The 18,216-nt window shown below is 46.0% G+C and overlaps 1 protein-coding gene across 2 annotated transcripts; it reads right to left on the reverse strand.

Moving 5' to 3' along the window:
* Positions 1 to 409: 409 nt before the first annotated feature.
* On the reverse strand, positions 410 to 17,963 carry LOC144733142 (uncharacterized). Of its 2 annotated transcripts, XM_078614914.1 has the most exons (12): positions 17,618 to 17,963; positions 15,916 to 15,960; positions 15,074 to 15,149; positions 14,403 to 14,537; positions 13,753 to 13,866; positions 10,498 to 10,599; positions 9,986 to 10,041; positions 8,297 to 8,615; positions 5,910 to 6,431; positions 4,680 to 5,075; positions 4,353 to 4,386; positions 3,546 to 3,745 (listed from the first exon to the last, which is right to left on the reverse strand). In XM_078614914.1, the coding sequence occupies exons 1-12, from the start codon at positions 17,663 to 17,665 to the stop codon at positions 3,679 to 3,681; spliced, it is 1,914 nt and encodes a 637-aa protein (XP_078471040.1). In that variant the 5' UTR covers positions 17,666 to 17,963; the 3' UTR covers positions 3,546 to 3,678. The 2 variants fall into 2 exon arrangements, with proteins under 2 accessions (XP_078471039.1, XP_078471040.1); XM_078614913.1 differs by lacking the exon at positions 4,353 to 4,386 and having other exon boundaries at positions 410 to 3,745; positions 17,618 to 17,943.
* Between the last annotated feature and the right edge of the window lie 253 nt (positions 17,964 to 18,216).

Consider the following 18,216-nt stretch of genomic DNA (forward strand, 5'->3'; position numbering starts at 1 on the left):
GTGGTGATGTTTTGACGCGCCATACCAAGTAGTCATTTGAGGCTGAGTCGACCGAGGGGAGGCCCAGGACCGGTTCAGATAATCGTCACTGGTGTTGGCTGCGAGCGGGAATTAAACTTGGGTTTCCAGCGTAGCGCTAACCGCGACAATTCTACACCAACTTCACACACACTCACTCACCCATGCACTCGCCGACTCACCCACTAATACACAAACTCTCTCATCCACTACCCCACTCACCCACACACCCTTCAGAATCATAAGAATCAGAAGTTTACTTCGCTGACGACAGCCCACCAAGCTACGAAGCTCTGTTTAAAGGACGACCCAGCCGGCAGATGTGGCCAAGTTGTATCGTTGGTGGCCCTCCCCAACTCTCTGCCCGCCACGAGAGACTCGGGCAACCAAATAACAAGAAGAGACATTTTTTTTTATTCGGTAAAAAAACCCCCTCAATATTTCAAGAGCAAAAAACTCAATACTTCAGCAAAACATTTTTTGCTGTGGTGTTCACACCTGATGATTGCTTGTGTTGCAATCGAAGCGTCGTGATTTAATTTATTTAATTTACCGAAAGAACCAAAGGGTATGGATCCCTGCAGTCACGAAAACTTCAAATCTAGATTGATTTCAAGAGCCGCCACAATGCATACGTGTATGTTTATGTATGTGTGTTGAACTTCTTTCACATCGTACGTAGCCAACCGTGCTCATCGGAGGCGTGGGGGAAAGTCAACAAACTAAAACACAGCAAGAAGCGGTTCTAAAGAAATGAACTTGTAACTTTAGATTATTTGAAAGTGCAAAGCTCCAGTGGCTTAAAGACTGAACCGGATGCGTTGTGCATGGCTTGTTTGAGTGGCAGAACCGGCGAGACCTGTGTTTTTTTTATGCCACGCGTCAATCGGCGCCCTGGACACTCTCTCCTGCTAACGAGAGGTTCCAGTCTCGGGAGGACATTTCCCAGGTGAAACACTTTAATATTTTACCACCCTGAACTGCTTTGAAAACGGCGGTCGTACAACGCGTGGTGAACTCGCATCGGGACCAAAAACACCAAGTCCGCTCGGCTTGTGCCAAATCAAATTACATCGCGTTAAGGAGGAGATAATTACGCGATGGGAGCAAATGCAGCTCCAGCCAAGAGAACTCGCATCCCAATTTTATTGTTTTTCAACTGGTTAGCTATTTATCATTCATTTTATTTACGAAGAGTGCATTTTTCACGCCACATTGATTCCGTATGGTTGCACTTTATTTTTCCCTTTCAGTGTTAGCCGCTGTGGTCGTGACGGGTTTTAGTTTTTTTCTTCCATTCTTGTTGTTCTATGGCCCCCGCCGTTATCGTCTCCGTCCTGCTTTAACGTGTCACGATGCCTACTTTGGCGAGGGCGATTTTGACACGTAGAATAACGATCGATTGACCCACTGCGGTGTTGGTGCAGCGAGGAGGTGGTCTTGCGGCAGTGCCTGCCACTTCGTTTCAGAGGTTCCACGACCGCGGGTGCTGCTTATCGTCACTGCTCGGTCTACTGCAAGTTCACCATGACATCAATCGGAAGGGTGGGCCCGCTGTGCGCGAGTGTCGTTTTACAAATTACAAAAATGACACCGCGAATTTGTGTCCTATTTTATAAAATAAATCAGGCGCCTGATGACCACCGCTTGTGTTGCGATCGAAACGTCGTGAGTTTTTATTTTTTTATTTTATATCTACGTGACCTTACCGAAAGAGCCAAAGAACGTTGAATACCAAATTCACGTACCCACCTGGTGACGATCCGAAAGCAGCCAAGGGGGTTACCGAGGCAGAGTTGATGAAGGGAGGAGTTCCAAGCGATATTTTAGGCAGGGGACAGGTGAAGTTGCCCGAATATCATCACGGGACCTCCTACTCGGAGCCTCTTTATTGAAGACACATAGCGACCTGCACTCGGCCCGGACAAGGTTTTTCACTCCATGGCTTACCCCTTCCCTCAAGCGTCCCCCACTCCTCGTGCTCTACCCCATTTCATGCTCGGAGCCACCTTTAAAAAACTTTCCGTCGCCTCCCGGCTCAACTCCGTTTCCCGATTTTTCTTTTCAGTTCAAATCCTTCCTTACGATCGGATCAAACCCCTCCACCTCCCGGACCCATCATCGACGAGCAATATTTTCGTCAACCGGAGGCCCCTGCCCTACTTTTTAAAGTCTAATCGGCTGCCCATTGGCCTGGGGTGAGTTCCTCTATCGGTTGTTATTTTGTTAATTATTGTTGAACACCCCCACTGTGCCCAAGAGGACGATCACGGCCAGGAAGAACCGAGGCAGTGCGCGCGGGTTACAAACGCATAAAAACTACATTATACATAGTGGCTTAACATCGCAGTATGATATACTACATGAGCAGATTAATATTAAAAAAATATGAAAAAAACTTACTTCAATACCGTTGTTTTGTAAGCTCTGCGAACTACGAAATGTAATACAAATCTGCTCAACTGATCAGCTGGCCGTCTGTTTTGTTGTACAGTACTTCATGGTGCACAATAATTTTGCCCTTAATCATGGACCCAAGCATGCAGCGAGTGGTGAGAGTGAGTTGCTTCTGTGGTCTGGAGGAAGAGAGCATGGCTGGGCTGAGCCCCTCCTCATTCTAACCAGCCCTTCCCCATCATCTCATTGTCATCGTCATCATAATCGTTAATACTTTTTAATTCTAATAATCTTTAATGTTAAAGGTAAGTAAAGTTAATGCTATGTTTATTTATATTTTATTCATAATGTAACATACTGTAGTTTAGTTAGAAAATAATAGATTACGACGTTTCGATCACAACACAAGCGATCGAAACGTCGAAGCAGTTTTGCTGTATCCGTCTCACCTGATGACGATTTCTTGTGTTGTGATCGAAACGTCGTAATCTCTAATTTTCTACCTACGTGACTTTACCGAAAGAACCAAATGGTATGGATTCCTGCAGTCACGAAACCTTCAAATCAACAAAGTTTAGTTAATTAACAGGCACCTTAGTTAAGCTATGAGGAATATAACCAAGGCCGTGGTTCCCCTACCCCCCTACTACCCATAGGCCCCCTGTAACTTTACCAACCACGAGGGTTTTTCAGGAACCTGAACCCTCGCAGTTGGCCAGCGAATTACTCTACATACATAGAGGGGTCGCATGGGCGACCGCTCTAATAGTAGCCTCTCATCTCTAACGACGAGCGTCTGAGTACAGCAACGGGCATATTGAGAGACTTTTACGCAGCACGGCCATTGCAGGGTACAGCTCTCGATCAAATTGTCCGTGAAATCGATGCAGCAGCGACATGGAGTCGGCGCTGTAGAATGACAAGACGCCCGCCTCCCAGTCCAGGTGAACACCGACTCTTTGGGGAGCATCTCGCACCGACAATTTAGTTTCCGTCTCTTTATGTAGCGCCGTGTAGGCGTTGTCCCTTTTCTTAAGGCTCCAGGAAACTTCATTGCACCCAATTTTACAGGCTTCGTCATCACCTCTCCGTGGTATCGCGTCATATGTGACACCGATGTTGAATTTATCAGAACCTCTCACGTCCACCTCCCAGTAGTGGCGACCCGACGAAAATTTATCTGAGCAAATGACCACTCGGTAGTGGTCGAACCTGCCTAAGTTGTCAGGGTAAGGTTGGGTGTGTGTGGAGGTCCTGACGGTTTTAAAGTCGGCAGATATCTTGAGGTTCCGATGTGCCGTGTTTGGGTTCAGAGTCGGCGAGCAAGTGCCTGTAAACGATAATGCAAATATTGTGTTAAGCGAACATTGATTACTTTTGAGAAACACACTTTGCAATTTGCAAAAAATGTCGGTAAGAATTATAAACATCAGCGTGCCGGGCTGCACTTAACACAGCTGACGTAGTCTTTATGAGGGGTTCCTACATTCCTGTCCTAGGTTCCTGCCCTGACTATGGAAGGCAAATCAAATAAAGGCCAATATATCAACCGACTGACCGAATTTCACTCTCAGTAAACTGTCCACCAAATTCTTACGTTTTTTCGGTAAAGTCACGTAGGTAAAAAAAATTTATTTCAAATTTTTTACCCACGTGACTTTACCGAAAAAACCTAAGAATATGAATCCTTGCAGTCACGAAAGCTTCAAATCTAGAATTGTCCACCAAATTGTCTGAACGTTAGCAGTGGCGTCGCCTGTAATCCAGCACTTTGGAGGTGAGGGTTGCTGGACCACACAGATTCATAAATCTGCCGACGCAAGGACGACGAAGTCGCCACCTGCTGCCATGCCAGGGTACGGCAGTACAGCAACTGGATTCATCTTCATCCGGAATCCATTAATATGGGGATGTCGCGTTACCTGGTTCATACTTACTGTTTGGTGTTAACCCCATGTCCCCACTGGATATCTGTGAAAAAGAGCTTAATTGCTCATCGGATTCCTCATTCAGGATAAAGATTGATACTCGTGGGTTTTTTCCATGTTTACTGCCACAATGCATGAACGCATTTTGCTTAACGTGACGCTTTTAAGCAACGCATCTACCGCACTAAACGATTACTCATTGCACCGTATTAAGGGTTCACATCTCATATGGATATCTTTCTTCATCATCCATCAGCATTCGGGATGAGTGACAAAGATGATGCATTAATACACTCAGCAATGCACGTTGTGTGGCGTGTACAGCATATCACGTACTCGACTCGTTCCTCATTTTCAGGAATGACTCTTGCTTTTCACGATGTTCACGCAGAATGTCTTGGAGTTGCATGCTCTCTTCCTGTTTGCGATCGAGGCAGCTTATGATGAAGTCAGCTCGTTCTGACGCACAGGGCATCGAATAGACTTCTGAGAGCTCGGATTGCGTGATGAGACCCTGGACGAGCAACTCGTGATGTAGCATTGCAGGGATCCTACCGATCAAATCTTCTACCACCGGAGGTTCCTCCGTTGTTGTTCTGAGAAATGCATCTTTGCTGTCACCCTTCTCTGCATCGGTGTTGTTTGGGCGATGATCTCCGCTGTTTGCAAAGTGATCAAAAATCCAAATGTCTTCTCTGCTCTCATCCACAGCCAGGTTCTTCAATGATTGAGCTGTTAAAATATTTGTAAGAATTAACAAAACAAATTTGAGTTCTAACTTCGCAATTGTTTAATGCCTTCATCACGATTATTATCATCATGATACATTCATTTTAAGTCATTGCTGGGGGGTCTCCCCAAGCGACTACCATTTATTATGGTCCTGCGCTGACAATCAATTTCACTCTCGCAATATATTTCTGCACGTTAACTGAAATCACTGAAATCTCCGTTTCTGTCTCCTACTGCCATCAATGTGCCCACCACCACTCTTTGCGTTATACATTCTCCCAGTATAATTTAGAACAGCCACCTCCTCCATCACTTTTTGTATTTTTTTTGGCTTTGCTTAATTTCCGCTTTCATCATTCGGCATCTGTGCTCCCGATTTTAGAAGTATATTTGAAAAGAAAAAATACCAAAATCAAGCCTCGATAGGAAATTTCAGACAATTGTAAATTGTAATCGTTGATTGTTTGTTTCAGATTGAGACAATCTGCCTTCTTCGCTTCCCGAGTGGTAACACGAACACTGCCGCAGTGTTTCAGGAACCACCGCTGTGGGTGTGTTCTGCTATTACCTCGCGTCTAGACTCCCTCACCTTCACTACCCCCACCGCACATAGACATAGCAGGGTGAAGTTGGGCCAATTAACCTCCACGACTGAGCCATAGGATTTGAGTGGGCACTCATCCAGCAGTGGATTAACTAAGGAGATGTTCACGTGCTCTACTGCTGTGGCTACATCGCCTGCATGCACACTCAGCAGCGACGATTTTGAACCGTTTTTTCCCTACTGGGTATGAATACACAACAAGTAAGTGCCAAGGATTTCCTTGTACTCACCTTCGTAAATCGCGACCGAGCCCGACTTCACGTGGAAAGCCGGAAAGAGCGGCCCACTTGAAATGTCGTCAAATGAGTGCAAGAGCTCCATGGTGCTGGCGTTGTAAAACGAAAGCTTTCGTGCGTTAAAGTCCAAGCGAATGCCTACTCTCTGCAAATGCTTAATCTCCAGATAAGCTTTGCATTGGTCATCATGTCTTGCAGAATAATTTGAATCCCATTGAACGAACGCCCAAGACTGCTCATTCCAGCTCAGCCTGCCAGACTTTTCTTGACGATTCCGAGGAATCGACCCACGTGCGACGCCTATAGAACAGTTTTCCGAGGCTCTCACGTCCACTTCCCAGTAGTGGTCACCCGACGAGAAGTTCTCGAAGCAGAGGACTATTGGCCACCACTCAAACCTCTCTGCGTGATCAGAGTAAGGCTGATCTTCCTTGTTACACGTGACTGTCCTGAGATCGGAAGAAATTGTAAGCCATCGATGTGCTGAGTTGGGGTTCAGAGTGGGCGAGCACACATCTGCAAGATAAACAAATTATTGTGTAAATCTTTACAATCACGACTCAGTTTCTTTCTCACTATCGTCAGACGTGATTAAGTGGTCGCAATGAGAGGCAAAGGTGCACCTGGGTATTTCTTGCCCACGCCACTGCTGGTGGAAGGATCTCGACTAGAAGCAGCTATAGAGCCCCCTTCGTGAGGATATTTTGCCCTCCATTCCAAGCTGGTGACGTGTGCCACAGTGGCTAGGAGATGTTAACTACCTCGCCTGTTATGTATGAGGTCACGTGTTCAATCCCGACCCTGACTCCTATTCTATATTTGGAGTCTGTGTGTCTCTCTCTCCCCGTGGAATTTTCTCCACATTTAGAATCAATATTACCCGTTTAGAGCATTAGGCTGCTACAAATTTCCACGTGATGATGATATCAGCCACTTGGTTGATCTATCATTTGTGATGGCCAGCTCGCTTCTGAAAAAGAGTTAGATAGCTCAGTTCAGAGTATTTGGCTTCTACTATGAATGACCACATAGTGATCATGGATAATCTACTTCCTTGAGCTGTTATTTGTGGCCAGGTCGCTTCTGAAAAAGAACTACTACATAGCAGCTCAGTGGGGCTTTACCTTGTAAAATTAAATAGCTTCGGTTAAAAAATAATTGTTTTAGTTTAGTTTACTCCACTACCGATGACCACTCATTGTGATGTAGCCAGTGGGATTGCCTCGTCATGTACCAAACCTTTACACCGCGGCAGCATCGGAGCACGTGGTGCCCGTGCCATGTTACTTCAACATTGATTGTCTTGATAAATTGGCCGCAGACATCGCAAAATGCATCTGACAGATGTTTGCAGCCTCTTGATGCCATCTCAGAAAAATCCAGATATGCATCCACTTAGGCAGCTGGAACTAAACTGAACTGGTAGGCTAGGGTATTATACTATTTATATTACTGGAAAGATATCGAATGTTATAGAATTTACCCCAAGTTTATTCAACACTGAATCTATATGGAATATTCTAGAAAATAGGTAAATTTCTAAATATCACTGTCCTGGTCACAAAAGTTTGTGGGGAATAAATAGCCATTTTCTGTACTTTTGAGGCATATGCAATTAGAAAATAACACTTACTACCCAGGGGCAATTGTTTTTAAAATGTTTCACAGTGTTATCGAGGCTCCCGGGAATGCAAGCAGACAATTGATGAATACTACGCTTACTTTTTCAGAAATGTATTCAAACTATTGCATTGCCCCAAGCTACATCGAACTGCAGATGTATGTTCATATATGCATGGAGCTACTGCCGGTGATTATATCACCTCACGTGCGAGTGCTAAGTGGATCGTTGCATAACAGGGTCGTGGGAGGTATTAAAGTCTTGGGGAGGCCTTCATCCAGCAGTGGATTGACCTTGGCTGACGATGATGATGTAAAGGGGATGAGTATGATTTGTATCCAGTGTCCACTGAGATCGGCCTAAATTAGTCGCAACTTTGCTGGCAACTCCACCACTGCCCTACCTGTGAAGGATTTGCCGCTTGAGTGAGACGCTGGGACTGTGGGCCTCTGATGCTGAGACTTAGTGGACTAATTTCTTTGTTGTGATGACTTTTTTGTCATTGTTGTTTGTGTCTTTTTAGTTTTGGTGACATGCATTTGATTATTATAAAATTATTATCATTTTACTTTCTGAGAGTGTTCAAATGCTCGGTAATTGCTATATTCTAATAGGATTTGTACAGCGTCATGGAATATAATTAGCATGAATGTCCCAATATTTAATTAAATTATTATAACTAAGTGCTCCGGCCTGAAAAAGTGAAAAAAGGCTACGAGTAATGGATTTCAATGCTGACGAGTGTGTAAAGTGTACGCACGGCTCGTCTTCAGCATGTCCAGGAAATGCTGTTCTCTGCTCCGCTGCTGTTCGAGTATCTCCAGCAGCTGTCGGCGTTCGCCTTCCCCTCGTCTCATGACGGGCAACAGGATTGAGTCCATGCGCTTGGCGGCGTCGGGGATTGTAAACGCCCTCCAGTACTCCTCTTCCGTAACCACATTCCTCCTCTTCAGCTCGTGCAGGAAAAGGGAGGGAGTTTTGCCGATCCACTCTCGCAACTCTGGCAACTCTCTCTTGACGTCCTTCCAGTTGCCCTCTTGATCTTCCGTGATCATTTCACCGATGAATTCATCTGCACTCTGTCAGAGTAAAGGCACGGCAAGTGAGTGAGCAGCAATCGCCAGATCATCATCATCTCACACAACACGGCTGACCAATAGGGAGCCATCGCTTGACCGCACCCGAGCATCGATCAGCCTCCCATTTTACCTTAACCAGATGGGAATTCCTCCAGTACAGCCATGGAATGCCCAGGTACGGAAAACCTCTCCACTCTCTCCACAACTGATCTCCCCCGAGAATGCTGGACAATTTCTCCACCCCTCCCCCTCCATATATTTGTAGGACTCGTACTCGGGTTGTCTTTCCGTTCGCTTTATTCACACTTGCCAATTGCGCATCTTGTGTCTTGCAAGGCATAGCTCCATCATCACTGAACACCATGATGGGAAAGATGCTCGCCTGAAGATATGCCGAGTGCTTTGATTATAGACGAAAATGCAACCGTACATTTTGGCTCAACATTTTTTTAAAGGATATTTACAGAAGAAACAACGGCTAATTGCCTTTTAAAAGAAGGAAATGATGATACATTCAATGTGTAATGAGGCCACCAGACGAAGGTTGAGACGACACAGCTTTTCTGTTTTCGGCACGAGCTCACGCCACGTGCGGACCACTCCACTCCAAACTCTACCAGGAAGCCGCCCCCCCAATCGCCCCGCCTCATCCGGTGACGTCACCACTCCCCTCCTGGGCGTTCCCTCTCTCACGCCCCGCCTTCTCTTTTCCTTCGTCCGTGACGTCATCTTTAACAGTAGCCTGGAATCCAGTGGGTGTTTTGACCACATAATCACGTGAGTAATAACACTACACACGAAGTGGCGCATTTACTCCATAAATCCCCATGCACCACCGTGTTTGGAAGACAGGGAATATCCAGAACATGAAGGGTAGATGGCCAGAACTAGGTGGGTAAATGCTGCTTTACACAATCAGCCACTGACTCAACCATACACCCACTCACTCGCTGACCCACTCACTCTCAACCATACACCCACTCACTTAACCACACCCACTCACTCACTAACTCACCCACTTAGTCATTCACTCACTCATGCACACTCAGCCACTCACTCACATACCCATCCACCCACTCACTCGGCCCAATCACCCCAGGATCAGATCCTCGACCTCAGATTCCTTAGAAAGAAGTCCGAAGATTCGAGGGACCTCGTTGGGAGAGTCAACACGGACCGGTTGCTGCAGATTATAATGACGAGTGCTGCCACGCCTAATGCTTCACCGACCCATGCTGACCATCGAGATACAGGACGGGCAAATGACCCTGGGGACTCACGCGTTCTGCTGAGGTTTTCATTCAGCAAGAACACAAATAACAGGAGTGTTTTTGGTCAGCTCACAGACTTGGCGAGGTGGAATGACTTACATTCAAACGCTCTTCATTATTCAATGCTATGTTCTCACTTGTAACAGGATTTCTTCCTATATAAGAGAGACAAATACATTATTATAGAACATTCTCACATATATGTGCTTGAGAATTATACATTACATCATATAGACTTGTCGTGATGGGCTTATGTTGATGATGACGATGATTATCATGTTATTCTCTTTTTCATATGGCTTAAAAGGCAAATTTAAAGTGTAATATCACACCCACTCAAGGAGGATGGTACTAAAATTGTAAATGTTGTGGATTTACTCTCCAACGCACTGGTGAGCTGAAGAAGTATACTACACTATACACTATACCATTCACTACTATACGCTACACTACAATACAGTATACTAATATACATTACACTACACCGTGATGATGATGACAGAGAGACATGCAAACTCTAAATATACAGCAGCAGGCATCGTCAGGGTCCTGCATTGAACCAACGACCTCCAGGCGAGGGAGTCAACATCCTCCTCGCCACTGCGACTTACCCCAGGGGAAGCGTTTATGGCGGATTCTGTAGTAAAGGAGGCCCACGGTCACCACAAGTAGAATGAGGAACACGACAACACCGGCGATAGCTCCAGCAACGTCTGAGGATCGTACACATATAGTAGAGTCGTGTATAGTGGAGTGTATAGTCGTGTATAGGAGTGTAGTGTAAAGTAGTATAGTGTAGTATGTGTGCAGTGTATAGTAGTGTCGTGTGCCGTGTAGTGTGCAGTGTAGTGTATAGTATTGTATAGTAGTCTGGTGTGTAGTGTATAGTGTCAAGTTGTGTAGTGCAGTGGCGGCTCCTGCAAAATCTCTCAGGGGGGGCAAATGTCTGGATGATTGATAAGGATAAGGTCCACCCATGCAATGAATAAATTAACAGCTTAAGCATGTAAAGGCAACTTCACTTCTTTAATATTAATGAAAAATAAAGTGACTCTTACAATACATCTTGTTTGTTTATATACTCACTATTAAAACAAACCACTCAAGTTTATTTTATTAAAGATTCCACTAGGTGGCGATAAATTATATTGTTGGATGAAACGTGCTTACGTATGATGACGTTAGCACGTATGATGACGTAAGCACGTTAGTGCATGCCCTCCCGGAAGCCATAGAGAATGCATTGCAGCGCCTCCGTTCGAAAAAAAACATCTTTGAATGTAAGTCTATGGGGCCACTCGGGGCGATTCTCAGCCGTAGTGAAATCGCCCAAAAAGAGGCGGTACTCCACAGAACGTGACATGACGCTGCTTGGACTATATCCAGAGGCTGACAGTGACGGCTAGCGTGACTCTGGTTGAATGACATTGGTGGTGCGTCGCCCAATCGCCCTAATGAAGAAACCGCCCCTGGTGTAGTGTCTAGTAGTGTCGTGTAGTATTGCAATATTGTAGTTGTATAGTAGTGTCCTTGATATAGTAGTGTAGTTATATCGTAGTGTAGTTGTATAGTGTAGTGTATATTGTCGTGTTTAGTGTCGTGTATAGTAGTGTAGTGTATAATAGTGAAGTGTGTAGTGTAGTATGGTATGTAGTGTATAGTGAATAGTAGTGTAGTGTAGTAGTGTACTTGTATATAGTAGTGTAGTGTATAGTGTAGTGTCGATTGTAGCGTAATAAATACATAGAATTTGACAAAACAAAGTAAGTTGTAACCTAACGTGCCCCGTGCTTAATTTGTGTTTCGATGATTCACATTCTAAAACAAAAATCTGGCCATGTCCCGCCACCCCCCCCCCCCTGCAGGCTAAGAACCCCCACTGGTGCAGTGAATTGTCACGGTGTGATTGCCATCAGCTTCTCTCTTTCGTGGCAACGAGGTCACGGGAGACTTTTACACCTCACGTGGCCCGAAGAGTGCACCTAGCCTGGCACAGGCGCAGTGGGTACGTCACTGCCACTTAGAATTGAGCAGCTGCAGTTGTTGGTAGATCGCGAGAGATGGGAATGGATTGGGGGTAGGGGTATGGGTGGTAGGCCTTCACACTTAGCACTTGCAACACGAAGGTTTTTTGTTGTGTCCTGCTCTAAACCCGACATACACAACGGATGATCAACGCTACAAATCGCAGAATAAGTTTGACCCTTTCTGGCAACAAAACAGGAGTTGTGTTAAGATGTTAAATCACCAAACAAATACCTTATGCAAGGAGTCAAGTTATTGCATTCACCACATATACTGTACTGGTGGTGAGCATGCAAACAAAACATGCTCATTGCCTTTCAAACTGATTGGTCCACATGTTTTAATATCTTAACACACTTCCTGTTTTACTGCCAGAAAGATTAAAACCTATTCTTAGATTTTGAGTGCCAAGGGAGGTCTCATGATGCTACAAATCGCATTGGCAAATGTTATTTGTAACGTTGATCATTGGCCACGTGTACATCACCGATAGTTACATTAGAATGTGTAATTTTATCGAGTTGTTGATGTCTTGGTGTGGTATGGGACTGTTGTTGTTTGGTGTGGTCTTGGACTGTTGTTATTGTCTTGGTGTGGTGTGGGACTGTCCTCTGGTCTGAATTCTTATCGTGTATACGTGTGTTCGTTCCTGTAACTCGCTCACCGCGTGTGCCTCACCGGGACGTCTGTGAAGAAATAGCTTCATAGCTCCTCAGATCCCTCCTCCTCGTGCAAGCCACACCACTACACTATACACTACACTATACACGACACTATACACTACACTGTACACGACAATACTACCCCCTACCAGGGGCGGTTTCTTCATTAGGGCGATTGGGCGACGCACCACCAATCTCATTCAACCACAGAGTTACGCGAGCCGTTACTGTGCCTCTGGATATAGTCCAATCAGCGTCATGTCACGTTCTGTGGAGTACCGCCTCTTTTTGGGCAATTTCAATCCGGCTGAGAATCGCCCAGAGTGTTCCCATAGACTTATATTCAAAGATGTTTTTTTTCGAACGGCGGGCGCTGCAATTTATTCTCTATGGCTTCCGGGAGGGCTCGCACTAACGTGCTTACGTCATCATACGTAAGCACGTTTCAGTCAACAATATTATTTGTCGCCACCTAGTGGAATCTTTAATAAAAGAAACTGAATTGATTGTAATAATAGTGAGTATAGAAACAAACAAGATGTATTGTAAGAGTCACTTTATTTTTCATTAATATTAAAGAAGTGAAGTTGCCTTTACATGCTTAAGCTGTTAATTTATCCATTGCATGGGTGGACCTTATCCTTATCAATCATCCAGACGTTTGCCCCCCCCTGAGAGATTTTGCAGGAGTCGCCACTGCCCCCTACACAACAATACACTACACTATACACTACACTATACACCAATGTGCACTACACGACTATGCACTACACGACTATACATTACACTACTATACATTACACTATACACTACACGACACTATACAATACACTATACACTACACTTCTATATATTACACCATCCACTACACTCCTATGCACTACACTATATACTGCACTCCTTTACACTACAATATACACTACACTACTATACACTATACTAAACACGACACTATACATACACTATACACTACTATACACTACACTATACACTACACTACTTTCTACTATACGATACACTACACTATACACTAAACTCCACACTACACTATACACTACACTTCTCATCATGGTCGTCGTTCATCTTTCCCGCGCAGCTTTCCCGATCCCCTCCCCGACCCCTCAGCGTAGATTGTGAGTGCGTTAGAGCCGCGTGGGTGCGGCGACCAGTCGTCCGAACCTGCGTCTCCATTCACTTCCGTGCAGGGGTCCGATGGGGCAGCCCTCTGGAAGCCGTCTTTACAGCGACAGCGAGTGTCCTGCCTGATGGTGCATCTGCTCTCGGTGTCCTCGGCTGCGGAACAACACCACCACCGCACGTGGGTAGTACGTTGTGACAGCGTCTGCGCATGCAGCAGAACTGCTCACGTACACGGACATACAGAATGGAACGGCCTCGGATGCAGGGCAAAGCGCGGTGATGCGGGAGCGACGAGCGGTGATGCAGAGCGACGCAAACTCCAAATGTGCAGCAGCAGGCATTGTCAGGGTTGGGAGCAAACTCAGGACCTTCTGCGTACCAGGCGAGGTAGTTAACATCTCATAGCCACTGTGATGATGATGAGAAAGAGAGACATGAGAGAGAGAGAAAGAGAGACATGCCAACTACAAATATATAGCAGGTGTCGTCAGGCTCGGGATCAAACCCACGACCTCCCGTGTATCAGGCGAGGTAGTTACCATCTCCCTTGCTGCAATGGCGCCCAGTTGGCGAGATTGATTGCGAGTGTTGCATGAATCAAGCAAACCCCCCGATTTCTCCAAACCAGTCCCCTCCATTTTGTGAACGGGTTCACGTCGTGTCCACAAACAACCACCCACCCCTCTTACAATTCACGTTGCAAACGGTGCATTTCTTGCACTCGTTGGAGCTGTTCGGTTCATCCGTGTAGCCTTCTCCCGCGCGGCAACTCGTACAAAACGTGCCGCTCATGTTGGATTCGCAATCCATCACCTTCTTGCTACCTACAAGGCGGCAGCATAGGTGGTGGGTGGGTGTGGGAGGGAAACAGACGCATCGACTGAACGAGAATACAAATCAAAAGGTTTTGGTGTTTGTTGCCCTTCACCACCTTGCTGTGTTCCAGACTCGAGCACCGTTCCACTTAGGAATATAGATTCAACAATGCCATTATACTTACACTACCCATATAGATTCAACACTGCCCATAGACTAACATTCCTATATAGATTTAACACTGTCCATAGACTAACACTACCTATATAGATTCAACATTGTCCATAGACTAACACTACCCATATATATTCAACACGACCCACATAGATTCAACAATGCCCATAGACCAACGCTACCCATATAAATTCAACAATGCCCATAGACTAACACTACCCATATATATTAAACACTGCCTATCGACTCAAAACTGCACCTCCGATTAGCCACGGTTGGCTACGTGCGGTGCCAAAGAAGCTCAAAGTGCCCACATTAAAACCTTTCAATAGTGGTATTTGAGTCAGGCCTTTATGTCTTTGCGCATTACCTGCTTGGCAGAGCTCACAACAGATGCCACGTCTTGACAAGTAGTGCGTCGTTTCGTTACATCCGCCTTTGATAACCTGTGTGGACAAAAAAAACATTAAAGACGAGAATGTAACAACCAAAGTATTCTGCCTTCACCCGTGCCATCGAGTTACAGGACGAATATCTGTAACCCAGGGGCTGAGGGGTTCCTCTAGGTCGACCCAGCCTCAAATGGGGGAATCTTCACTTTTGAAGGCAGTATATGTATGTGTGTGTTTACGTGTGCGCAATAACTGAGGGCACAGGAGCGACGCTCATAACAACGAGTGGAGAAAAGGGCGGATAAAGTGCTGCAAGTTGGCACAGTAGGGGGTACAGCTAGTGGTGCGTCGCCCAGTCATCTCAGTCAGACAACCCATAGCACTAGCTGGATCTGTCTGTGACCTCCTGCACCTAGCCTGGCGCAGTAGGGGGCACAGCTGCTGGTGCATCTACCGGTCATCTCAGTCAGCCAACCCATGGCACCTGCTGGGTCTCTCCCGAGACCTCCTGTCAGCAGCGAGTCTTCGAAAATTCCCGTGGCCTCAAAGTGCACCTGGCCTGGCACAGGCACCGTGGTGACGTCACCGTCACTTCGTGGCTAATGGCGGATACTGGAATTTGCGATAACCCTGCCCACCCCACTTCAAAAAACGCCGCACACAGTGGGGTGGATGGGAATGGGTGCAAGTGCTGAGCTGGATGTAATGTTCACGTGAATCGTCCCACTTGAAAAGTTATCTAGGGCGCTTAGAGATGCTGGGGGCAATTGATGAGCCCTACAATATTCCTGGTGGCCGGACATTTTTGTTTGCACCTTACCTCTTGTAGCCCGTTGCTTATCGTCGCACTTTCAGAGGAAAGTATCTGCAGACAACAGGAAACGTAAAAACAATCACTTTGAGCACGCGTCCGTCAACACGTTCTCAAAATACGCCATTTAAACTAAAACTACGTCCATTTCGAATCCCAAAGATAAAAAAAATTAGGACCAAAAAATGCACAACGGTAAATGAGAAAGTGGCGAATCCATAGAGATTGATAGAAACCTATAGATACACTTACATAATTATAGACTAAACCAACATATGCATTTATTTAACCACGTGTAAGGCTGCCACCACTGAACTGCTGTTTGTTCAGAGGCGACCCTTGGCCACCACACCCAATGATAGCAGCTCAACCAATTGGCGTGGACATTTATAGCGGCAGCAAAAAAATGTAGACGCATAAAGATTCATGGAGATACATAGTGACCCACAGAGGCACATAGAAACCCATAGAGGCAAATAGAAGTGCACAGAGACACACAGATATCCATATAGACCCATAAACTAAACAATGTTACGTACCAGCTGAGCTCTGTAGCTCTTTTTAAGAAGCGACTCTGGTCATCACAAATGATCGCAGCTCTACGAAGTGGCTGATATCATCGTCACTTAGGAATTTATAGCAGCAAACAAAGACTCGGAACGCGTGGTGATGTTGATTCTAAATGTGGCAGGGATAAACTGGAGGACCCTGTAGAAAAATCCACGCGACCACGGGGAGAGAGATTCCAAATATACAGCAGCAAGGCGTCAGGGTCTGGGATGGAACCCACAACATCGTCTATACCCGGCGAGATAGTTAACATCTCCTAGCCACCGTGATGTCAGGGTCGGGATCGAACCCATGGACTCCTGCATACCCGGCTAGCTAGTCAACATCTTCATAGCTACCACCAGGATTCCCCATATATCGATTAGCTATGGCTCTGCTATCATCCAATTAGTGGGCTGAGTTGGAGTGATGATTGGCTATGGCTCTGATATCATTCACTTAGTGGGGCCGAATTTGATTGATGTTGATTGGTTGTGGCGATGCTATCATCAAATTAGGGGGCCGAATCTTCTGCTGGGTGGGTGACAGGAAATTCATATTATCACTGAGCATGTGCATCATCCGTCGGTCGAACATTCTCAATCGAAAGAGTAATAATTGAAATCGTCATCAGTTGTGCTTCATTGTGAGCGACTTATCTGGTCATTCCAATTGTGAGTTTGTACTTTTTTAAACTTTGACATGGCAGAGAAGCTTAAAAATAATTTATAACCCTAAATTATTTGTTTCTTTCTAGATTTGAAGCTTTCGTGACTGCAATGATTCATACTCTTAGTTCTTTCGGTAAAGTCACGTAGGTAAAAAATTAAATTAAAATTAATAAAAATAAAATAAAAATCACGACGTTTCGGAGGCAACACAAGTCTCCGTCATCTTGACATAGACATCCGGGGAAAATTCGCGCGAAGAAACGAGAGTCTACTGGATATAAATTAGTGGCGGTTTATCAACACTAAATGCAAGCTTGGGGCAAGGCAACACAACAACAGTCGGAGACCCCACCAAGACAACAACAACAGTCCCAGACCACACCAAGACAACAACAACAACAGTCCCAGACCACACCAAGACAACAACAACAGTCCCAGACCACACCAGGCGTCCTCCGGTTTGCGAAGGCGCCGTGCGTAAGTTCACTCACCAGCGTCGCGAACAATTGAAGGGCGATGAAACACGACGGAATATTCATTTTTTACGCCCGCCAGCCCCACGTCGGTGATTTTTCTTCCTCTGCGCTGCGGCTTCTTCGCTGTCAATCGGGCCAAACCGCTCTGGAACACTCCCCGTGAGGTGGCTTAAGTGGCGCCGACTGAAGAGAGAGCTGAAAGAACGGCCAAAATGGTCTCCATCGTCGTCGTCGTCTTGTGCCTCGTCGGCGACCTTTGAGCCAGACGGCAGCGATCGATGCGTTGTGAACTCACACAAGAGAGAGAGAGAAAGAGAGCTCGCGGGGGTTTCTTGGCACGGCAGTGTTGTAAAACCATTAAAGTTGCGCTCCAGGTCCGCGCCCCCGCACGGTGGTCTGAGGTTTGGCTACCCCCGCCTCTTACAACGTCGTTGGCGCAGCGTGGAAGAGGAGACCCAAAAATGCTCCCTCTCGTGCGTCCTGTTGTGATGAGATGTTGACTATCTCGCCTGGTACGCAGGAGGTCGTGGGTTCGATCCCGACCCTGATGATGCCTGCTGTATCATTGGAGTATGTGTGTCTCGCTCTCTCATCATCATCACGGTGGATAGGAG

This window comes from Lampetra planeri, chromosome 45, assembly GCF_965212315.1.
Source record: "Lampetra planeri chromosome 45, kcLamPlan1.2.h2, whole genome shotgun sequence".
Classification (NCBI taxonomy): domain Eukaryota; kingdom Metazoa; phylum Chordata; class Hyperoartia; order Petromyzontiformes; family Petromyzontidae; genus Lampetra; species Lampetra planeri.